This window comes from Pithys albifrons, chromosome 5, assembly GCF_047495875.1.
Source record: "Pithys albifrons albifrons isolate INPA30051 chromosome 5, PitAlb_v1, whole genome shotgun sequence".
NCBI classification, from domain to species: Eukaryota; Metazoa; Chordata; class Aves; order Passeriformes; family Thamnophilidae; genus Pithys; species Pithys albifrons.
In genome coordinates this window covers 10,477,138-10,500,691 of record NC_092462.1, presented here as the reverse complement: position 1 = coordinate 10,500,691, position 23,554 = coordinate 10,477,138, and the positions used below count along the sequence as shown (strand labels likewise).

The following is a 23,554-nucleotide window of genomic DNA, read 5'->3' as shown; positions in this document are numbered from 1 at the left end:
CAGTTAAAATCATGACATTTATGCTTTCTTTTTCTTAGTGAGACTCATAACTAATTAGTAAACACCAAGGCAGCCTGTAAGAGCCATCCGGAACAGAACACCACAAGGCCAGACTTCTTATCTGGAAGAAACCTGGTATAGGTAAGCATTGCATTATTTCATTGTTCAGGAATTGTGCTCCTGGGACCTTGTTCTTTGCTTTATCAATAATTTTCTTATAATTAACCCTGTACTGTATTATACAAACCTATACGTATGCCAGCAGCTAGTGAAGACCAGTAGCATTTGAGAAAATGTACATGTGACCAAATAGATGCAGAAATACCGTTATCTCGTTCAGGGAGCATTTCTGCAGCCTGGCCCAGAAACCTCAGCAGACCATTTGTAGTATTACATCTGGGCTATTCCCAGGTGATTTGGACACAGAACTCGAAGGTTTTCTACGTTAGTTTGCCAACAATACTAAATTGGGAGGACCTGTTGACTCCATCAAAAGAAAGGCCCTGCAAAGAGACCTTGAAAAATTAGTGGGCTGGGTAATCACAAACTGCTTGAAATTTAACAAAGACAAGCATCAGATTCTTCACCTGGGACTGGACAAATCTGGATGTTCATACAGACTGGAGGATTAGATGTTGGAAAGCAGTGCCGTGGTAAGGGACATGGAGATCCTGGTCGACGACAAGTTGAATGTGAGTCAGCAGTGTCCTGGCAGCCAAGAGGACAGGAGGCAAAGCATTGCCAGCCAGTCAAGGGAGGGGATTGTCCTGTTCTGCTCTGCTCTGGCCTCACCTGTGTAGTTTTTAGCATCACAGTATAAGACAGATATTAAGCTTTTAGAGGGCACATCCAAGGGAGGGCAACAAGGATGGGAAGGGCTTAGAGAGGAAGCTGTATGAAGAGTGGCTGAGCTTACTTGGTCTGTTCAGCCTGGAAGAGACTGAGGGGAGACCTCCTCAAGTTCTGCCAGTTCCTCACAAGTGGAAGCAGAGGTACAGGCTCTCCTTTTTTTGACAAGTGACAGGACACAGGGAAATGGTATGAAGCTGTGTCATGGGAAGTTTAGACTGGATATTAGGAAATGTTGTTTCACCCAGAGACTGATTGGGCACTGGAACAGGCTCCCCAGGGCAGCATTCACAGCACCAAGTCTGACAGAGTTCAGAGTAAAGAATAGTTTGGACAATGCTCTCAGGCACATGGTGTGATTCTTGGGGTGTCCTGTGCAAGGGCAGGAGATGGTTGATCCTTGTGGGTCCCTTCCAGCTCAGGATATTCTGTTTCTATGAGTCAGAAAAAACCAGCATCTGCACAGGATGCAGTGAGAGGCAGCTGTCACTTTCAGCATGACTGGCAGTCATGCCGAAACAAAACAAACAACAAAAGGAGATGAAAAAATAGTTGTTTTGTTCACATAGGTATTTGCTCTACATTTAAAACCCAGTATGATTAAGGATTTTTTTAATTGTGGGAGCGGTATCCTTGAGGTAATTTCTGAATATGTCAATTCACAGTTGTTCCTGTCTTCAGACATAGGGTAGACTGAAACAAATCCCCAGCTCATGCTTGCACTGGAGTCTGAAACAGTGAGCGAAAGAAATTCAGCCTGTCTTTCTGCAGTTTCAGGAGGTGACCAGGAGTTACTTAATTTCACTGGGAAGTTTTCACTCTTAGACACGTGTACTAGTGAGGCTGAAGGGACTGTGTTATCAGCCTTGCTACCTGCTGAAATGTTGAATGGTCTTGTATAAAGATAGTACAGAGCTATTTACATTCAAATTAGTAATAAAAGAAATACAGTGTAGGAACATGATTTCTCAGTGATAAGACTACAGATTTCATTGCAAAGAGACAGTGTACTTTGGCATCTCATCAGCTTTGCTACTGCAGGGCTCCCAAGGGGATCAGGTGAACCCAGGGGTCATGTCCAGCTGCAGGGCTCGAAACCTGTGCCCTTAGAAGTGAGTGAAAAACTCAGTAATAAATTCTACCCTAATATATTATTTTCTTTCTCACTGTCTTCAAGGCCATGCCTGCCCCCAGTACTTATCTGTCAGATAAGAATGCATGACAAGTGTTCATAAATTTTTCCTCAGCTATATTTGGACAAACCTATGGCATATGTAACAGGGTGGGTTCTACAGTTGCTGGAAAAGTGAGGCTGAACACCACTGAGAGTTCAGAAAACACAGTATCTTTATTAACAGGAGTGATCAAATAGCGGAAACCCAAAGAGAAGGGAGAGAGAGAAGGAGGGAGAATAAAACAATAAGCCCAAATGTGTAAGCACCCCACTTACCCATGAGTTACTCATGTAAGGTTGTCTTACCAACTCAGGCTCTCCCCCGAAGGCAGGGGCTACATTTTCTAGACATTGCCAGGCAGCAAGCATCCCTGCTGTCTTTTTTCGGGAAAAAACCACCAACACCAAGAGCAGAAGCCCTCTCCCCTTTTTATTGAGCCTGCTAGAGACATCTGCCTGGGGAGATGAGGCCACTGCTGCTCTCTCTCCTCCTCCTTGCTCTCTCCCCCTCATCTGTCCTCCAAAGACTCAAGTAACTTTAATTTATGCAAACTCTGTCTTCACTCCATCAGCTTTTGTTCCCTAGAACTTCAAAGGAAAAGAGTAAATCTTTCATAAGTAGCATAAGCAAAAACACAGACCAAAACACTCAATTACAAAATTACTTGTTAGTAAATGATTAAACATGGAGTTCAACCTTTCACACTTGTGTTTCATGCTTGGTCAGATGTGTGCCACACCCCTATCACACAGCTGACCTTTGGTCAGTGCACAATACATTAATTTTGAGATGTTATGCACATCATAAACAAGGTATCACCTTATCAGACAATGCTTCCTAACAACTTCCATGTGCTGTTTAAATATTAAATCTGTCAGAAGGTCATCACCAGCTGCCATTAACCGAGACAGAAGCTGGAATGTGTGCAGCTGCCACACCTGCCAAAGTGACGTTCCTGGGTGTGCCTCTTCTTTGTTTAGACAAGAACAAGGCTCTGCACCTTCACCCCAGCTCTGGGAGGCAACATAGTAAAAATTTATCAGAAAGAGGAGAAGATAACACATCGTGTTTGAGTAATTGTCATTGGAACACCTGAAGTGAACCTCAAGGAAAGGCTGTGGAGGTTAAATCTAATGTGCTGAATATGATGCTCACCAAGACTATTCCTGTCCAGCAGACCAGGCTGGCATGGTACTGTACAGTATTTCCAGCTTGATGTCAGATGCAAATCTCTAAGGAGACCTTTTGGTCTTTCCCATTAGCCCAGAAAATAACATAATGGTCCTTTCCTCTATAAGGCTTAACATTCCCTCATCGAATTATTTTAACTATGCCCCACAAAAGTAGCACCACAATGTTAAATCACCATGATGTTAACAGCACACATTTTGCTAGAGTGGCAGGTTTCCCAGAAGGTTCCCTGCTGCTGAGTGAGCTGCATTTCACGGATGAGTTCTGTTCCCCTGATTTTAGGCTTAGAGCTATAGTCCTGTACAATCCTGCTTTGTCTTACAGGTGTCTTGCCTCTACCTTGCTTTTTAGGTCAAAGCCTGCCTTACTTGAAAATTAACATACTAGGAAAGAACTAAGAACTATGTTTGCTATCAGTGAATACAACAGTCCCTAGAGCTGCTACCACCAGCTCCTTCCAACAACACTCCATGTTGTACTTCCCTTCCCAGCTGATTCTGCTGAGCCATTAAGTCCAAGGGAGGGAGTTGAAACACCTGCTGTGAAATGTCCTGAGCACAAACATGTAGAAGGGCAAAGACAACTTGATAGATACCCTCAGAGTTTTTACGTCCATTCATTGCTGTTTGAATACATACCAGGACTGACATGCCTCCTTCTCACTGTTAAATTGCTGTGCCCTTGTGCCAGAGCAGAAATGTCTTGTTATGGGGGAACTGCCTGGGGGGAAACAGCAGCAGAAGCAGAAGCAGTAGGGCATTGCTGAACTCCTTTGTACACTGGACTGTGAAACAGAGAAGCAAGTGGACCTCAGCATCCCTCTTCCCTGATGCCCTCTAGCGACCAACACTGCTCTCCCGCTCACGCTGCAAACGATTCCTGAAACACGGAGCTGCTCCAGGGCCAGGAGAAGAAAAGAAGTACCATCGAGTTTGTCCATCAGTGTGGCATATGAAACTAGGAGGTGTGGTTTACTGTTTTGTATTTCACGTAGGCAACTCCACCACTGCTCTGCCCCAGGTGAAACAAAAATGAAGGAATGACAGAAGTGCTTCTTGAAAATGTAGAGAACCACTCTGGAAAAGTATGAAGGCTATTTCAGGAGGGACTTGCACTAGCTGTGTTTTTACCACCATCCAGCACTGCATTAACGTGAATTAAGAGAGTGCCTGATCTGCAGCTCAGGGTCATGCCTTGCTGCATCTTCTCATGTCCCTGCAGGATCAGTGCTGTACCCCAGGTCAGGCAGTTCTGTTGCCAGCCACACTGACTGCCTTGGGGCACCTCCTGCCTGCACCCAGGCACCTGTATGGAACTCCACTATCCAAAATAGTGTCTCTCTACCTGTACTCAGCACTGGTGAGGCCACACCCAAATCCTGTGTCCAGTTCTGGGCCCTGCTCCACAAGAAAGACATCAAGGTACCTGGAGCATGTCTGGAGAAGGGCAATGAAGATAGCAAAGGTCTGGAGCACACATCTGATAAGGACTGGCTGAGGAAGCTGAGGGTGTTTAGCCTGGAGAAAAGGAGGCTCAGGAAAGACCTTATTGCTCTCTACAGCTACCTGAAAGGAGGTTGTAAAAAGGTGAGGGTCAGTCTCTTCTCTGATGTAAACAAGTGACAGGACGAGAGGAAATATGAGCGGAAATGGCCTGAAGCTGTGTCAGGGGAGGTTTAGATTGGATATTAAGAGAAATTGCTTCACAGAAAAGGTGGCCAGGCATTGGAACAGGCTGCCCAGGGAAGTGGTAGAATCACCATCCCTGAAAGTGCTAAAAAAATTTATAGATGTGGCCCTTTGGGACATGGTTTAGGGATGAGCACAACAGTGTTAGCTTGGAATCAGTCTTAGAGGTCTTTTCCAACCTTAGCAATTCTATGGTTCTCTCTGGGTGTGCACAGCATCTCTGTGCTCTCACTGGTGCTTTGCCAGCTCAGGGTGCAGGGCAGTGCCTAGCACAGGCTGTGAATGCCAGCACACAGCATATGGGGACATGCCTCCAAGTCCCCCCCAGCTGCATGAGAGGCCCTGCATGCACAGCAGGGCTTCCAGGACCACGTAGCTACCCCTTGACAGTCAGTTATGAGAGACAGGCTGTCTTCCGTTTCTGGGAGCCCCTCAGACTGTTTACAAACACTCCCCAGACTTAATTTCTGCTTCTGAAAGCAGTAGGAGCATCTCTTCTCTGGAGTGTGCACCATCTGAAAAAACTCAGGGCTTTAAATAACCTGAAGTGGAACATTTTTTAACCTGTAATTAGCATATCATGTCCAGGAGCTGAAGCTGGAGTAGGAATACCTGAAACTCAGGAGAAGCCCAGGTGTCTATAACCCATGTTGTAACAAGAAGAGTTCTGGTGGCAGGAGCACCTCATATCCCAACTGTGCAGTAGCCAGAACTGCAGTTTGGAACTGGAGCTGGAAGAAACAGGAACTTGTTCCTCTGAGGGGAAATGCAACAGCAGGTAAATGCAGATGTCTGGGGGGCTACAAGTGGTTCAGGGCAGGGAGCTGGCACTGTAACTGTGTCCAGGAGTCTAGTGGAGTGCTGAGCAAGACCCTGATCCTGATGCAGCTGAGATTTGTGTCTGGGCTAAGGGAACCAAGGGGAACCTCCTGCAGTGCCTACTGATCCCTGCCCAGCTGCTTAGATGAGGAAGCAGAGCAGATAGGTCCCAGCAGAAATTCCTGGATGCTCCTTTCCTGCTCAAGCACCCACTGTGGTGTGAGTGGCCCAGAGGGAGCTGCACTCACAGACACAGCTCCCTGCAGAGGGGGAGAAGATGCTGCTGCTGCTGCTCCTGATCTCGGGTTTACTGTACCGGATGGTCACTCTTGGCAGAGAGCAGGTAAGGTGTGAAAGGCGAGAGCCCAGGGACTGCTTCCCAACGCAGAGGGTTACAAGGATGCCCTCATCCCAGTTCCCAAGCATTCCCTAAAACATCATGAGAGGTCCTAGGCTATGCAGGGACTATATTCCCCCTATCCCAAACATCCCACCTGGGGGCAAAACCCAGAAATTCAGTGCTGAGTTTGGGGCTGAGAAAAAGATCAGTCTTGTGTTTTCAGGTCTCAGAAGCAGAGCCCTTTGTTTCTGAAGCTCAGAGCAGAAGTAAGTTTTGTGTTTCCGGGACTCAGAAAACAACTAAGTGCTGCATTGTTTGGACTTGCAGCAAACAGGCTTTGGGGGCACTTCAGCAGGGCAGGGCCTGTGGACCCCTACTAGAGGTAGTTGTCAAAGTTAGGGGGGCTGGCATGCACCAGGCCAAGCTCAATGTCTGAAATTGGGCAGAATGGTGCTTTTCTCCAATTCTTTATTCAGGTTTGTACAATGACTGGAATAGTTATTAAATAATCAATAAGCATTTGACAATGTGCAGTTAGGACAATTCATATTCAAGTTATGACAGTGATTGATTTATGACCTTGCCAAAAGCCCAGATTTCTGTGAGTAGCCAGAGCTTCAACTAACAAAGAAGCTTCTGAAAGCAGTAGGAACACCTATTCTCCAGAGTGTACTGGAGGTGAAATATCTCAGGGCTTCAAATAAGCTAAAGTGGAACATCCATTGCCTGTAATTAGCACATCATGTCAAGAGCTGTAATTACCTAAAAGCCAAGAGAAATCCATGTGTCCATAACCCAAGCTATAACAAGGGGAAGAGGGCTGTCAGCAAGACCATCTTGTATCTCACCTGCAGAGCATCCAGAACTGCAGTTTGGAGCTGGAGATGTAAGAAGCAGAAGCTGGTATAACTTAAGTGCTTCAAATACCTTGAACTCTAAGAAGCTGAACTGTCCATCAGCCAGACCTGTGAGAACCAGGAGCATCTCTAATCCAGACTGGCCAGTAGCTAGGGTGTCTTATCAGCTGGAGTTGCAACAAGCCAGGGTTTCTGTCAGCCAGGAGCCACATGGACACAGGACTGCCCCCTACAAGGAGCTCTTCCCAGCAGGAGCCTGGTCTCTTCCCTTGGGAAAAAATGCTCCTCACCATGTGGGAGTCTCTCTCAGTCCTGTTCCTAATAGCAGAAGTGAGGTGGGGGTCACCCCTGCTTTCTGGGGCAGCTCTTCTACAGGGACCTGTGCCTGTGAGAGGCTGCACACTGTTGGGTCCAGGTGAGGTGGCAGGACAAGGCAGAGGTGTCTCCTCTCTACCTGAAAAAAAGGTGAGACACCACTCAGTCAGATCTCCTGGATGCACACCCCAGAAATCCTCAGGAGGTGGCTGTCCCCCTCTCAGCCCAGAAGAGTTATATCTCTCCCCAGATGAGCAGCCAAGAAAGAGCAGCTTGCTCAAACTCCCCTGCTAAGCAGGGTGCATTTCAGCATAGGGATGGTACCCACTAACAGTGGGTTGTTCTCAGCACTACACAGAACTGCTGTCAATGGGGTACAGCTGGATCAGACCCCAACAGCTCTCGGTTCACCTTCCCTGAACCTGCTTCCCATCTCCCAGCCCCTAAAATGTGAAGCACAAACCTCCTGGCGGTGGCTTTGGTCTAGGGTGCTGTGGCAGCTGACCCCCCTCTGGCATTTTTGCCCCACACCCATATTCATACAGTGCCAAAAAAAGGTAACAGGGACATCACTAACCCAGCCAGCCCTCAGAGGGGATCAACAGCTCACCCACCACTGACAGCGAGGTTTTCCTGGTTATGATGGGCATCTTCCACCTGGCCAGCAGCAAGAGACCCCCAAACCTTGACAGCATGGCTGGGTGTGGGGCTGTTTGGTTGTCCCTTCAGGCAGTCACTAGGCATTCCTTGCAGCTCCTGAGTCACCTGATGCTCCCTGGATGAGGTAGGTACTTTTGCCTCTCATCCAGGCTTGGGGCTGGCTGCTCCTGGCTCTACTGCATTGCCTGTAAAACAAGAGCCTCATTAGGACACAAGGACAAAGCTGTGGCAAGATGGACCTGGCCCAGCACCAGCAAGGTTTTTCTGGTGAAGAAACCCCCAGCTTAGGCCTCATCCCTGTCCCACGCACAGCCCTGCTGCTCCCCACAGCATCCCAGCCACAGGATGGGAGTGTCTGAGAGCATTGAAGTGAGTACAGCTGGCACAAAGGGCACCTCTTCCATCAAAATGCAAATTTTCATGCTTGCTTGACAACAAAAAAGCAGAACCAGCGAACACAGACCAGCTGGGGAAGAGCTGCCAAAAACATTTCAGCGGGCAATTACATCAACTAAGGGAAAAAAAACTCACTTAAGCAGGCCTCAGGGAGGAACACGGCAACTCATAAGAGTAACACCTGCCCCAGCTCTGCCCTACTCTCCTCCAGCTGTTGTTTTTACTGCCATGTCTGCCTGGGTGAGGCAGGAAAGGTGAGATACTTTTTGACTTGAGCAAAAGGGTGGCTGTGGCTGAGGGCTCAGGATAACTACAGGAGAGAAGTACAGACAAATTAAAGTTCTCAAGACTGACAGGTGCAAGTTAATGAAATCTGTTTCCAGATTTCTGTCTCCCCAGAGAGGAGAAACTCCATTCCCTCCGTGGGGATGGCCACACACCGTGTTCTTTACTGCAAAGGTGAGAACAACAAATGTCCCTGGCTGCCTCTGCTGGTTGGTGGCTGCAGCCATTACCCCGTGTCGGAGCGGCCGTGTCCGTGTTCTGGTGTGCTGGGAGCACGGCTGCGGATCTGGGACCAAGGGAGGCCCTACATGGAAACCACAACGATCTTGGCCCCAGCAGGCTGGCATTGGCCTGAGGGGCGGTGGGGAAGCACAATGCAGTATCCCTCGAGTCGGGCTCATGCACGGCAGGTGTAACATTACTAGCCTCAGAACCAGGAATATATCCCTGTCCCAGCCATCCCTCGTGCCGTACGCAGCCACGAGCACTGCTGCTCAGGGCAGGGCTGACTGACGGGGAGTTGCTGCCACCGAGGTGCCTCACCTGGGGGTGCTGTGGGCACGTCCATGTCCCTTGGTATCCCTGGGACGCGCTGCTGCCGCGGTCGGGCCATCCCAATAGTGCTCAGCCCGAGCGCCACGGTGCTCCTGGGGCTGGACAGCTGCGGCGGCGCCCAGTCCTGGCTCACAGCGCTGGCACAGCGCCTCGTGTCCTCTCCTGCCCCGGCATGCAGGGATCTCCTGGAAGAAACGAGGTCGCCGTGGAAAAAACAACGTTGTCACGCCTTCTGTGTGCGCGAAGAGGGTGAAACACCGGGAGCTGAGTCTTGCGACGGGGACCGCCAGGGCAGGGACGGGAGACACGGGACTGCCGGGGGCCTCCTGCCCCGCACACAGGGGCAGCTGGGATCCCAGGACCCCGACGAGTAGCTCCCCGTGAGCCCGTTGGCAGCTCGGGATGTGCCGTGGTGCGGGGAGAGGAGCCGGGAGCCCTCTCAGTGCCGCAGGGACAGGTCCGGGCAGGGGGCTCGGAACAGTGACAGCCCCACCGAGAGTTTGAGGGCTGTGGGCTTCATAGGCAATCATGTTCCTTCAATAATTGCCTAGATAGGGTGGAATGTTCCTTAAGATTTTGTAGCTCTGACGTGCGGGGTACAAAGCTGCAGAAAGGTAGAAGTTCCTGGAAGTGCAGCTATGGCCAAAGGGAAAAGTAGGGCAGGTCCAAGGTGGTCGTGGGGCTCCAGGCAGGTCGGAGCCTGGGTGCTGGGTACCTTTGGTAGGAGAAGAGAGGGCCTGGTGCCTGAGGAACATGGACATTTCCAAACGGCAGTAGGGGAGGGGCGATGGAGATGGGCTTTGGTAGCTCCTTGCAGTCTCTTCTCCCCTTGCTGGCTGGCTTGGGAGCCCTTGGGGAGCCACAGTGCAGGCTGGAGGATGATGGCTGCGGATTGTTCTGTCGCAGAACTCCAGGCTGGAGTGACAAGCCTTCTCTTTGCCCTATAAACCCCGGGGGTGGCTTCTTTGTGTTTGCATGAGTCCGTGATGTGGATCCTCTGTGACAAAAGGCTTTTCCTTCCTGCCTGCTACTGGCAGCAGTTTTGCAAGTATTGTGCTGCTATTACCTCAAACAATGCACATATGTATGCCTACAGGTAAGTGATTATAAGTACATACTTGCTTTACTAGTGGTCATTTGTAGTAATTTGTAATAAAGAAATTCACAGAAATGAAAACTCCATGTCCTTGTGTACTACTGAATCCTACAAACCTGCTGTTGTGACCTTCACACACCTCACAGGCTGTGGCATAGACACCTGTGCAGATAAACCAGCCTGGCCTGGGATGCCCACAGGGTTAGGGACACATGCCCTGGGCTGGTATCACCAGAACCCTCAGTGCCCAGCTCAGCCTTGATGGTGTGCTTGGGTGCAGGGCTGTTCAGCTGCTGCTTTGGGCACCCACTGAGTATCATATGAAGCTCCTGTGTCCCTCGATGCTGATCAGATGAGGTGGGCACAGGTACTCCTCACCCAGGCTGAGGGCTGGCTGCTTCTGGCCCATTGTGGCATTGCTTGTGAAGACCCAGGTCTCTGTGAGGTTTGTGGCTTTGGTCCCCAGTCCCAGTAGTGCAACCCCTGCAGGTGTTGGTGGAGAAAGAGACCTGGACAGGAGACCTCATGATCACGGATGGGCCAAGGGGTAGAAGGGTCCCAAGCAGGAATGACTGCCAGGGAACCCTGTAACAACCATCTTTGTGGGAGGAGAGAATGGGGGCAGGGGGTCTGCAGGAGCCCCATGCTGGGGACACAGGGCTCATCTGTCACTGAAAAGAAGGGGCTGCAGCACTCCTGGCTGTATGGTTTTGAAGACCTTGATCCGAGGTGCTCTCAGCTCATCCATGAGCTCCTGCAGTAGCAGGGCTGTTGCTTAACTGGCCACCTCAAATCATGCAGCTGCCTGTGCTATGGGCTGAGGCTCAGACCCGCCCCCTCAACCCTGCTCTGTGCCTGGAGGCTGCAGGTGATGTGGATTTAGGACCAGCAGCCAGGAGGGGGCAGAGGTGACACAGAATGCCTGTGGCCACCTGTGACATCTGTCCCCACAGCAGGCACACACTGAACTTTGTGGTCTGGCCTCATTCCAGTGTGGGTCTGTGAGAGAAACTCTCCTTTACCTGATAACCTCAGCATGGCTCTGACCACAGAGTGTACAAAACAACACTCTCTTCTGATGCTGCAGAAGAACATGGAGACACAAATAACAACACAGGGGCAGGAAGAGAGATGGTACTTTTATTGCTGGCCTTGCCCACAGAAGGTGGAATCGACCACAATCAAGGCAACCCACCCGTGGTGCATTTCCCAACAGCCAGGGCAACAGCAGCTCCTGACTGCAGTGTCTCCACAGGGTGCAGCAAGAATGGCAGCATCTGCAATGGGACAGGAGAGGAGGGTCACCCTTTCACCCAGCCATTACTGCTTGGGCACTGCAGCAACCTGGTGTCTGAAGTCAGGTGTTGGTGGAAAGGGAGACCCTGGGAACACACTGGGCTCTGTGCAGCCATGAGATATAAAGCAGTGCTGGCACCCTCAACTTACCAGAATATGTGCTGCTCCCTCCTCCGGTTGATGTCCCTCTTCAGCTGGCAGAGTGAGCACACTGGGCAGCACAAGATGGAGAAAAAGTCACCCAGAATGGAGCCCTGTGGAGCAAGGACTGGGATGAAGTGGTATGCAATGGGATTACCTCCAGCTCACAGTGATGATGCAGACATGTCCCTGGCTCCCTGCCTGCAGGGATGCCCGTGCAACTCCCCACCTCTGCTCTTCCCCTCAGGCAACCCTCTCTCCTTCCCCGAGCGCCCCACCCCCCAGCATCTAGCTGGTCACTGACCGGGATGTGGTATCTGGTGCGGTAGAGGGTCCTCATGGCCACGGTGTGGCCACACAGGCAGCACTCATTCATGTCTGCAGCCACCTGGCACCCCAGGCAGGGGTAGCAGAAGGTTCCACAAAGACCTGTGGGACAGTGAGATGTGGGCTTGGCTGGGGGATGCAAAGACTGAGGAAAAGGGGAAAAGCCAGCTAGAAATGTGCCCATGGGACCTGTGGCTCTTGACCTCAGGTGAGAGCTGCTCTGCTGCTGGTACCCACAAAAGTGGGGTTTGCAGCAGGGGCAATGCTGCAGAAGGACCAGGGAGAACAGAATCACACCATGAGCCAACAGCAGGAATGAGGCATATATAGGTACTCACACACGCCGCAGTCAGAGCAGCAGTCCATCATCCCAGACTGCCATCTGCCTGGCGGTTGGGCAACTGAAAACTGGGGCTGGACCACAATCACACCTTGAGAGTTCATTGCCAGCACAGGGTCAGATCCCTCCAGGCAGTTTGTGGTCTGGAAAGAAAAGCCATAAGAGAAAGATCCTGCAGCTGTTTCTTTTTTGGATGTCTTGCTCAGGCTACTGCATTTGAAGACAGAGGGCAACACAAGTCCCTGGGGAGTCCTCACTGCCAGGGTACTGCTACCCAAACCACCAAGCAGGGGGCACAGTGCTGCCAGGAGCTGCCACTGCCCTCTGAAGCAAAGCCCTCCCCAAAACCAGCCTCCCACAAAAGGCAGCAGCATTTCGTCCCCTGCCTATGCAAGTAAAATGCTTCTGTGAAAACAGAAGTCCTTTTGCTTCAGAACTGTAGTGTAGTGGTTCAATACTTCAATCCTGTCTTCTCATCTCCAGATTCATTTCCCATTATTATCTACTTTAAATGTTTTGGATTGTTTTGTTGTTGTTATGATCACAGTCTCCCAAACCTACTACTGCTTAGTTCTAGCTTCCCCATGCTCTCAGGAGTCACCTGAATCTTTGCTTTGTTCCATGAGCATCTCAGCCTATTTGCCTTCCCTTCTCCCTTCCTTCTTCACCTGCTTTCTTAGCAAGCTACAAGGCAGTGGGCTTTCCTTTTCCTATCCCCCCTCCACTTGATTGTTTGTGCCAATGCCTCATCCTCCTCTTCCTCATACCCTTGGGGTCACCACGGCCCCTGGAGTTCCTCTCTATTCCATCCTTCCCCAGCAAGGGGCTGCACTCTGAGACGAGCAGAGCTCCTGCTCCACAGCAGCACCATGCTCAAACTCACCTGGTCCATGTAACAAACTGCACCTCCACGTGTGGCCCCTTCCCTTCCTGCTACCCCTGCAAGGCACAACACCACCCACTGCCATTTGCACTTTGAATTTGGAGCTTTAATTAAAAGAAAAATTTAAAAAATCTAGGGATACTCACACAGGAAGTCCCATGTAGACACAACCCCTACCCTATGTCCAAACTCAGCACCGCTCTGTTAAGCAGAATGGGGCTGAGATGCAAAATCTCCCATGTGTTACAGCTACAAAAACTCTCTCCCACTCCCAGCATACACCACACATGCTCAGCAAAGAAACTATCAGTGAGGAAACAGCTTGAGCTTTGGACTCTATAACTGGGATCTGCTGTGTCTTGCCCTGGAGGGGTCCCAAGGCAGCACCTCCAGGAGGTCCTGCCCAGGTGTCACATCCCCACACAGTGCACAGGCACATTTGTGACGGTCACTGTAGGTGTTTAACAAAGCTTCTCCAGGCAGTTCGGTCCTGCTTGCCCCTGCTCACCTTTGGCACATTTGTCCTACTTGCACAGACAGCACTGCCTGTCTGGGTGTTGGGTGAGGGATGCCCACCAAGCAGGCCTCTCTGCCCTGCCCCTGCATTATAAGGGAGTGCCTGAGTTTCAGGGCCCTGGGATGAGCAAAAACAGCAGAAGCATTTATGTTTTGAAGAAAAGGATGATGGCATTAAGTTCTGTTAAATTCTATTAATTTTGTTAAAACACTGTAAGGGGAAATGGGATTGTTTTCACATCAGAACTGGACATTTGCAAAGACATTAAGTATTAAACACCAGAAATATGATGGAACAAACCTATTATTGTGCCTGGCACTCAGATGATGCCCTTGAGCACATGGTAACAACATCAGAGAGACACTGGCTATGACATTGTGTTTTTATTAACTATTGCCAATAGGTTGCAAAGGGGTTGATGGCTCTGCTAGCAGCTCCTGTGGCTCCCCAGTGTTTAGTGACTGTCCCAGACATGTTTCTGCTGCCAGACAGACTGTTGCTGTAGGGCCAACCTTTGTTCCTGGCAGCTAAATGAAGAGGAAAAAGATTATTGAATTATGCTATAAGAGGGAAGAAAGCTTGAAGAAAGTCTCCATATAGTTTCCTTTTTGCAGCTTTCTGCAGGCAGTGGAAACATGGCTGGCCTGTCCCTATCTGGGACACTAGCACCTGCTCCCATTCAGTTGACTAGTGGCCTTTAAAGGGTGAACAGGCAGCTGGTGGGAGTGTCTCAGTCAATGTCCTGCTGGGATTAAAGATCAGGGTTATTTCCTGTTGCCACTGAACAAGGCTGGCAAGCTGCAAAAATGGTGTTGTGCCCTCTCTGGGGTAAGTCACCCTGCTGCTAGCAGGGAGGGACCTTTTGGAGCAAGCTCAGGCAACCCCACCACCCATGGGTGCAGCAGGAACCACTGAACCCACCATCCTTCACTGGACACCTGCTGACCCTGCCCTGCTTGTTCATGCACAAGATCCCACATAATTCCCACCATCTCTGCTGCCAATGTAACACCTCCTGGCATGCCAAAACAGCAGCCCCTTCAAGGAGCCTTGACATACAACAATTTAAGAAGCAGGAACCAGGAGAGGCAGAGGAGGAGACAAGACCACAGACAGGCTGTGCAGTGAGGGTACCAGGGAGGAATAGCAAGGGTGTCCCATGCAGGGGCAGAGATGCCCAGCAGCAAGCATGGCCACGGGGAGTAGCATGCACAGGAGCAGCAGCAGGAAAGGTTTTCGAGGTAGGACCCCCCCAGCCTCCCATGCTGCTCCTGCACTATCAGATAATGTGATCAATAGCAGCACCTCATGAACATGCAGCCGAGTGGTGCTCACACACACACAGGCAGGGCTGACCACGGGGCTCCCCCTTCCCCTCCCCAGCTACGAACACACCACATTCCTGCACAGACGGAAGCTGCAGTGTGGAGCAGGCAGCTGCCTACAGAAGCCTCTGCCACACACTCACCTCATGAGAGATGGCTCAGGCCCAGCACACCTAATTCACCACCTCTGGTGCCCCCAGTTGTACAGCTCCATGGCATCACCAGCCATGTTGGAATGATTGATGGGAACAAAGGGATCCTGAGGTGCATGCAGGCACATTTCAGCCATAACCAAGGTCATAAAGAAGCATTTATAGGCACAAATGAATGGTACAATGCAAAAACTGCTGTCATCTACCTCTATTGCTCACATCTGTCAAGATGCCTGTCAGCAGCATTCAGCATGCCATGGTTTAGCTCTGAAACAGTTTTCCAGGTAGAAAACCTCGTCTTTGTTTCCACCCTTTCCCCTTCCCCAATATCTCTGCTTCAGCCACAAGCAGTTTCCATAATTCTGTACTGCAACCAAAGGAAAGCCATGCCACACGTACTTACTGAGCCGTCCTTGTCCCAGAAGCATTGTGTCCTTTTCCTGGTTCTCATCACTTATATGCTCTCTGGTAAATGACCTTTACTCCCTCTGTCAAACCAGACTGGCTCAGGTGCTGCTTTGCACAATTGCAGCTCCCCTGCCATGAGCTGCCTTCCAGCTGCTGCTCCTGCTGCGCTCCTGCTGCCCACCCTTGCCTTTCCCCACCCCAACATTTCCCAGGCCCAGAGCCCCAGTGGGACATGCCGCTTTTGGGAGAGGTTTTCAGAGAAGGGCAGTTTGTTTCCTGACTCCTGTGCTGCCCTAAGCCATGTGCTGCTGGAAGTGCAGCGTCTTTCCTTCATTAATCCTGAGCATTGACTGGGGGGGACATTATGCTTATTTTACTTAGGACTTATGCTTATTTTGTTTATGCTTATTTACGTAGGACTTATGATGGTTATTTTGTTTATGCTTATCTTCTTATTTTACTTATGCTTTTATTAATTGATATACCTGTGACAGAATTTGCTTAGTAGTATAAAATTCACTGTATAACATACAGCAAAACTCACAAGGTATCCTTGAAGATGTCATGCCAAGAGGCCCCAGAGCCTCTTGAACCAATTAAAACAGTCAGGATGCCCCAGGAAATGAAGATAAATCAGAAAACATGTCAAAAGAACAAGATAAGTCCAATTAGACCAGCTACAGTTGCCAACAAGTCCGATTTTAAGCAGTTCTGAGCAAAAGGCAAAAAGTTCACAGGAGGAAGAGTGCTGACTTCATCCCCAAAGACTACCAGATCCCCCACCCCAAATTCTCAGGAGGAAAAGCGCAGGCGCAAGGAGGAGTGGCATGGGGCAGAGAAAATGGAAATCAGTTCCTGAAACTCATTATAATAACCCTGCCTTCCTTAGGAAAATAATGTTTATGCATGCAGAAATAATAAATATGTATAACTTACTTGCATATAAACCAGTTGTTAACTCGACCAGGTGTGCAGGTTTTGGAGGAGCTATCCCCCATTCACATGGGCCCGGAATAAACGTACCTCTCTATAACCTTCTTGGATACAAGGTTTTCTTTCCACAAAACAGCATCAGCAAGAGCTGAACGTAACTTGCACTGCGTGACACAGATGCTGTCTCACCATAAAATGCTGCACCCCATCATAAAATGCTGGGAAGAGGCAGCAGCCTGGTATTTCTTTTCTCCTTCCTCTCCACTTTCCTGGCCTTTATCTCAGGCTAAAAATGTGGTTTTCTATATTGCCAGAGATCATCCATAGGACTGTCTGGACCATCTGGGGTTTTAGACAGGTTGGAGTGCCACCACATCCCCCACCCCACAGCATGGTCAGGGCCACTGCCCACCCTTTAAAAAGTTTCGTGGTGAAGGCAAAGGCAGAGAGGGGATAAAAATTATCATATTTTCCTTAAAGAGTGAAGCTGGGGGATATTTGAAAGGGTCAAAAATCCTCTCATATTTCTCTAAGTGATGGAAAGAGGGTGGATCCACCTTCTGGATAGGAGTGCAGGGTGTCTCAGTTTTTTAAAAAACCCCACAAGATGTCTGTCAAGGAAAGTGAGGAATCCTCCTGCACTAGGGAGAGGGTCTCCCTCTCCTCGAGTCACTACAACCTTTGCATTTAAGAAATTTCAGGCATAACGCGTAGAAAAGAGGATAACAGTTCCTTACTACAAATACATAAAACAAGTCACTGAAACTTTAAAACGCTGAAGTGGCACTTTGTACTTCGGTGCAGTTTCAGCCAGAGAGAGCAGGGAGCGCTGCTGGGCTCCGGGACCCGCCGGGAGCCGCAGGGAGCCCCAGGGAGGAGCTGGACACCAAAACTGACCGGAGCAGAGGTGAGTGGAAAACAGCCAAAAAAATTAATGTGGGCCCTCTCCCAGTCCAACCCAGCTCCACACGCACCTCCTCCCAGCCCCCCAGCCACGGAAAAGTGAAGTGACGAGCAGAAAACCAAACCTTCCCCCACCAAAATTCTCTCCCAAGCGGCTAGGTTGGTGTGTGTGGCTCAGCTTCGTGAACGAAGATTTGGGAAGGGCTGTCCGCACGTGGGTGTGCCCTTTCCAGCCTGCGCAGTGGATTTTTTAGGTGAGGCACAGCGTGCACAGAACTGGCGCCACCGTTTAAGTCCTGAGGTTCATCTGCCACGGCCGAGCGAGCTTGGACAGTGACAGTGAAGTCCTGAGGTCTAGAAACTACAGCACCCACCATTTCCCAGGAGGTCTCCGGGACTGACCCTGCTTAGCTTCCGAGATCTAACGGGATCGGATGTCAGGGAGGCATTTAACTGCCTTGGTTAGGTTGGTATTTAAGGGGCTATCAGCTACCCTTTTGTTTGGCTTGTCACAGGCCATCCCCTCAGGGGTCTGGCTACAGCACACAGTGAAACAGCCCTTTTCTTCCCCTTTCCATGGTATTAATGGGGAAAATTCAAGCAACGGTTTTTTTAGCACCCATGACACAGGGCTAACAGCCCCGTGCAGGCAGATGGGCTCTAAAAGATCATGCAGGAAGGCAACAGGGTTTGTCCATGCAAAGGACGACGACCCAAACAGGTTTTTAGTTGCAGGTGGTGGGAATTCATGCTCAGGGTCCATAGGGAAGCCAGGCAGCCCCAAATCCCCGTGCCTTTGATTTAAAGAAAATCTAGATATAGATAGTAAAGCACAATTTTATTGCAGCCTGGCCAGGGTCAGGGTCACCCAGGGGGCCCATGCCTCCAAGTTCGTGTCCACCAGATATACAAAAATTTAGTCCTTTTACGCAGTTAGCTCTAAATGTTATCTATTACAGGCATTCTGTAGATTAACGTCATGGAATTATACATTGTTTGTTTATGTCTTACTGTGATGTTCACTATAAGGTTGTTCACTATTTTTCAACCCCCCTCTGTCCAGGTTCTGTTTTCCCCCCCCTGTGTTGAGAAAGCACTTCTCAGGTGCTTCGAGCTGCTTCTCCATTCAAGCAAGTTCTCTTATCTTGGTTACACATGCTCAAGCTGGCTCTAGTTCTCTTTTTATCTTAACTGCCCACCGCTTGGGCTGGTCCTACTTGCAAACAATTACATTACATTACATTTTGCAAAGTGTATATATATTCCCTAACATGTCAGTAAATTTAAAAACTAATAACATAATTAAACTTTTAAGCCGCATTATTTTGTCTTTGTTTCACCTGTATATTCAGAAAGGTGGGACTGGCCAGCCACCTGGGCCACAACAACAGGGGCAACTCAGCACTGAGTGGCCTGCAGATGTCACTTGCCTGCAGGGAGCCCCAGCTCTGTCCTGGAGTAGTAGCCACTTGTCCAAATTTTACAGTTTGGTTGAGCAGCACCAACTCCTCCCATTTATTATTTATTCTTTCTAAAAGCTGATCAAATAACAAAATACTAGGGAAAATCTTTCTCTGTAGCAGTAAAGGAAATCTCAGCTGCACCAGGGGCTGCTGAGATGGATGGAGCAGGAGAAGGATGGGACCTCTCAGGTGGTACAAGAGTGACATACACAAGAGGTACAAAGACAAACTCAAAACTTTATTGCTTGTGTTACTCAGGGAAGGAGAAATCAATTAGAACCAAGGCAAGCCCCACATGGAGCATTTCCCAACAGCCAGGGCAGCGGCAATTCCTGCCCACAGCAGCTCCACAGGATGCAGAGAGGATGCATCTGCAATGGGATGGGAGAGGACAGTCAGAGACTGGGGCTATGCGAAACCACACTGTGTGTGTCCCCCAGTCCTTCCCTCTCCACCCTGCACGAGGTTCCCAGCAACACCTTGCTGTAGGACAGTCACTCTTGTCACCTGTCCATGGCCATTTCCCCACTGCAACAACCCTGTCAGGTGTTGACAGGAGAAGCTCTGGAAAGCACCTTGGCCGTGTGTCATGGCAGCTTTATAAACCAGCACCAGCACCCCCAGCTTACCAGAATATGCCCTGCTCCCTCCTGCGGTTGATGTCTCTCTTAATTTGGCAAACAGAGCACACAGGGCACCACCAGGTGATACAGAAGTCAGAGCAAATGGACCCCTGTTAGGAAGAAATTAGTTAGGGACAGAGGCTTCCCAAAAGCCATGTTCCAGCCAAGAAAATGTTAATCACATTCCAGATCATGTGCCCTTTGTTTTTTGGCTGGCTGTAGCATCCTGGGTAGGAGACACTGAAGCCCAGGGCTAGTGACCCTAGCACTAAGGAAAAGAAGGAGGAAGTCCTTTGTGCAGGCTGCAGATAGCTACTTATCCTTTGGTTTCTCAGGCTCAGACTGGGGAGAAAAATGGATGCAGAGAAAAAAACAACGTCGGCAAAGTGAACTTGGGCCCCCATGATTTGCACTTGGGATGGCACCAGCCCATCCCCTGCAAACCCTTCACGTCCATACTGTCCACCTTTCTCCCTAATCTGATTGCAGATCCTTATCTGTGTAACCAATTTCCTCTACTCTTTAATCTGCCCACAATTATCTCCAATCTCTCCCATCCTTCAAAGATCAAAGGAGGAAACAGCAGCCAAGGCTCTGTGAGCCACTGTGGTCAGCAGCAGCTGAAGGCAGACACGGGCCTCCAGTGAAAGGTGTTGAGAAGGAGCTGTGTCCACTCAATGTGTGTCGCTGGACACCAGCCCAGGGATCAGCTCAGCCCAGCTGAGGATGCCCCATTCCCTGTCCTGTGCTCCAGCGTCATGCAGAATACGAGAGGCAAAACAACAGTGAGTGGAAATCACTGCTGCCCTCTGCTCCTCCCTTATGTGCAGAGAGGGACCTTTCAGTCACGCAGCAGGGTGAGAGGGCAGGTTAACCACTGACCGGGATGTTGTATCTGGTGCGGTAGAGGGTCCTCATGGCCACACTGGTCCCACACAGGCAGCACTCATTCATGTCTCCAGCCACTTGGCAGGCAAGACAGGGGAAGCAGAACATCCCACAGCAGCCTGGCAGGGAGAGAAGCACAGCAGTGGGTGAGGATGTGCCTGCCCTCCCAGAACCTCTGTCATCAGGAGAGAACTGGGACAACCAGGCTACATGGCTGTAGCAATTGCACCACCCAACCGAGCAGTGGGGGCAAAAAAAAGTGTCCCAAGAGGGTTTGTGACTGTCTGCAGCACATCCCTGCTGAGAGACGGGATCTCCCACAGCACTCACAAACGCTGCAGTCGGTGCAGCAGTCCATCAGCCCTGTCTGCCAAATGCATCTCGAGGCGGCGGGTATGCCACCCTGCGGCTGGATCGTCACGATGGTCTGGGTGGCCATTCTGGGACACTCTTCTGAAAGAGACAGTTGGGGAACAGGAAACAGGATAGTTAGTGAAAAAACTGTGGTTGGTCTGAACACCAACCAAACTGGGGGCTGTCACCCTTCAGTGGGTGGTCTTTAGCCCAGCTCCCTTGTTGCTACTGGAGGTGATAGAGCATAACCATATCATACCTGCATTTATGTCTTTACAATGCCTTTGCATTTTCTGCCATTTTACTCAGCCTTCAAAACAGCATCAGGCCATTGGCATTCCCCCCTCCACCCCAGAAAGGCTTTGGTAGTGCTTAGACACAGCTCACTGATTTCACTTGGGCTGGGCAGTGAACCCAGGCTAAAGGGAGAGACTTGGGCATTTGGTTGTTGGAGTTGGCATATTTTACACATAATGGCTTTGGCGTGGGTACAAAGCATGCAGGAAACACCTGTGATCTCATTTTCTCATACCAAAGCCAGCTCCACGCAAGAGAGATACTACAGAAAACTCCTGTCTCTGGTCTTTTGTCGCAGAGAGCCAGAGAGGCAGAAAATCAAGGTTGTGTCCCAAGTCTGATGCCCTCTCCTTGCCTTTCTGTGGTTAAGCAAGCAAGTAAACCTTGAAAACCAGTAAGCCTCAGGTCTAAAATAATGATAATAATGATGATGATAATGATAATGAATTATTATTATTAATAATAATAAGCACTACTACTACTCTCTCTGCTTCTATTTTCCTAGGGAAGTAAAAAAAGCGTAAAATATTCTTAGATAACAATTCAAGTTTGGCTTTGGGGATAGGTTCTTCTAGATAAGATAAACTGCCAGATCGCATCTGTTAAGACTTTTTCTTTTTTTTCCCCTACAAATTGGGTTGGTTTGTTTTATTTCTTAGAAGCACAAAACATTCTTAGATAACGATTCAAAGCAAGTTTGGCTTTGGGGATAGGTTCTTCTAGGTAAGAGAAACTGCCTGATCACATTTGTTAAGCCTTTTTTCCCCCCCTACAAATTGGGTTGGTTTGTTTTATTTCTTACAAACAGCAGCTTGGCAAAGGCAGAACGACACTGCTGGGTGGGCAGGCTCTTCCCTGTGCAGTTTCTGAGCTCAAAAGCCAGAACAGAAACTGAAATTAAGTCGGAGACGCTGGGGGAGGGGGAGTACCCTCCATCCTTTGGATTAACACATGCATCTCCCGAAATCCCACTCCTGGCTTCACACGGCAGCCCGCAAGCCCGGCGTGAATCACAGAATCTGCCGAGTTAGTAGGGAATGCACCTGGAGGGAGCACCAAGTCCAGCGTGAACCGCGAGCGAGTGATGCCTGGGAGCGCTTCCCTCTGCCGACCGACAGAAGTGCTACCAATACATGGAGAATCTCTCCACACTTCCACAAATGCACAGTATTCTGTACACCAGTAGTATTCACATCCTTTTTCCTCTCCTAGCTACAAACGTGCAAACAGCTCTCCTAGCTGCAAAAATGAAGAAATTGCAGCATGAAGCTGCTCTTGTTACCAATAGCACACCCCACTGAAGGGACAGCAAACACGCAGCGAGATCAGGCAGCGACCTATAAAGGTGATCAATATCCAAACTTGTGTCAGGACAGCCCTGTTTAATCAGAGAGTATAATACCTCTCAGATCCCTTTAACGCAGTTACACAGTTCTTTTAGCAGGAGAAAGCACCAAAGAAAAGCTAACCTCTCCATAATTCAGATTTTCTGCACAGCTTTTTAAAAGCCTCCCCCCTTCCCCAAGTCGAATTTGACAGTTTGCTTTAAATTATGCGCTAAGCAAGAAAAAAAATTCCCTACTTCGGCACTATTATCCGACTCTCCCTAGGCTAACAAGTTGTTAATATTTCTACGCTTTAAGAGAACCAACCTTCTGATGAGCAGCCTCTGCTAGCACAGCTTTCCTCGCCGGTCAGGACAGGACTCTGCAGAAAGAGGCTCTGGGGAGGTGAAACTAAACTTGTAATAAGCAAGTATAATGCGGTGGGAGGTAACTTGAAAGGGAGTGGTGAGAATCTGTGCCCTGTCTTATCTTGCATGCAGAGCACAATTTAGTTTTTCTTTTCCCAGACTTAATTATTTAGCTTAAAAAAAAAAAGGTTTGCATGTTTATTGTCTATTGTTTATTCCCTTAAGTCTGCCTCTGTGTTGTTGCTCTTTGGGGGAGAAGAGCTCTGAATTATGTGTATTCATCGGGACAGACATTTTCCCAACATTTTTCCACAAAGAAAAATCATAGTTCTCGTATCCCAGACCAGAGCACCTCAGAGTTCTTCCTTATCCTTTGGGAAAAAGCTTTGGACAAAGGGGTTGTACAGATATGCTTGTTTTCACAGCCATGCTTGGCAATGGTGCACCCATTGGGGTGGGAAGTGGTGGGGAGTAGGGTGGTGGGAAGTGTGGAGGCAAAAGGGGCTGTGTCGGGGGCTTCTGAGTGGGCAAAACCTCTCTATGGAGCTCAGAACAGCCCCTGCTCTACCATGCTGATGCAGGGGGCAAAACAGGGCAGTCAAAGCCAGTGGCAGCTAAACCCACCTGCACCAGGGGGCTGCTCTCCACAGGTCAGCACCCTGTGCCATGACCCTGCCATGAGGGGAACGCCCAGCCCCAGCTGTCCTACTACACTTTCCTTCATCCCTAGATAAGGAGGCAGCAGGGAGCAATGACACCTTTGCTTTTAATCCTCTCCTCCATTT

The 23,554-nt window shown here is 49.5% G+C and overlaps 2 protein-coding genes and 1 long non-coding RNA gene across 7 annotated transcripts; all 3 read right to left on the bottom strand.

Annotated features, from left to right (window-relative positions):
• Window positions 1-6,520: 6,520 nt before the first annotated feature.
• Window positions 6,521-8,234, bottom strand: LOC139671817 (uncharacterized). Its single transcript, XR_011697785.1, has 3 exons — window positions 8,205-8,234; window positions 7,849-8,079; window positions 6,521-7,373 (listed from the first exon to the last, which is right to left on the bottom strand). It is a non-coding gene; the product is annotated as an uncharacterized lncRNA (long non-coding RNA).
• Window positions 8,235-11,352: 3,118 nt separating this feature from the next.
• LOC139671816 (placenta-specific gene 8 protein-like) lies at window positions 11,353-15,691 on the bottom strand. 3 transcript variants are annotated; one of them, XM_071555092.1, is made up of 5 exons: window positions 15,611-15,680; window positions 12,329-12,473; window positions 11,968-12,092; window positions 11,673-11,776; window positions 11,353-11,503 (listed from the first exon to the last, which is right to left on the bottom strand). In XM_071555092.1, coding segments are annotated over exons 1-5 (423 nt in total). In that variant the 5' UTR covers window positions 15,659-15,680; the 3' UTR covers window positions 11,353-11,502. The 3 variants fall into 3 exon arrangements, with proteins under 3 accessions (XP_071411193.1, XP_071411194.1, XP_071411192.1); XM_071555093.1 differs by lacking the exon at window positions 11,353-11,503 and having other exon boundaries at window positions 11,669-11,776; window positions 15,607-15,691; XM_071555091.1 differs by lacking the exon at window positions 11,353-11,503 and having other exon boundaries at window positions 11,669-11,776.
• A 3,440-nt stretch (window positions 15,692-19,131) lies between these two features.
• Window positions 19,132-22,836, bottom strand: LOC139671815 (placenta-specific gene 8 protein-like). Of its 3 annotated transcripts, XM_071555090.1 has the most exons (5): window positions 22,729-22,836; window positions 20,756-20,878; window positions 20,420-20,544; window positions 19,544-19,647; window positions 19,132-19,285 (listed from the first exon to the last, which is right to left on the bottom strand). In XM_071555090.1, coding segments are annotated over exons 2-5 (339 nt in total). In that variant the 5' UTR covers window positions 20,865-20,878; window positions 22,729-22,836; the 3' UTR covers window positions 19,132-19,284. The 3 variants fall into 3 exon arrangements, with proteins under 3 accessions (XP_071411191.1, XP_071411189.1, XP_071411190.1); XM_071555088.1 differs by lacking the exon at window positions 19,132-19,285 and having other exon boundaries at window positions 19,540-19,647; XM_071555089.1 differs by lacking the exon at window positions 19,132-19,285 and having other exon boundaries at window positions 19,540-19,647; window positions 20,756-20,891; window positions 22,729-22,825.
• Window positions 22,837-23,554: the final 718 nt, after the last annotated feature.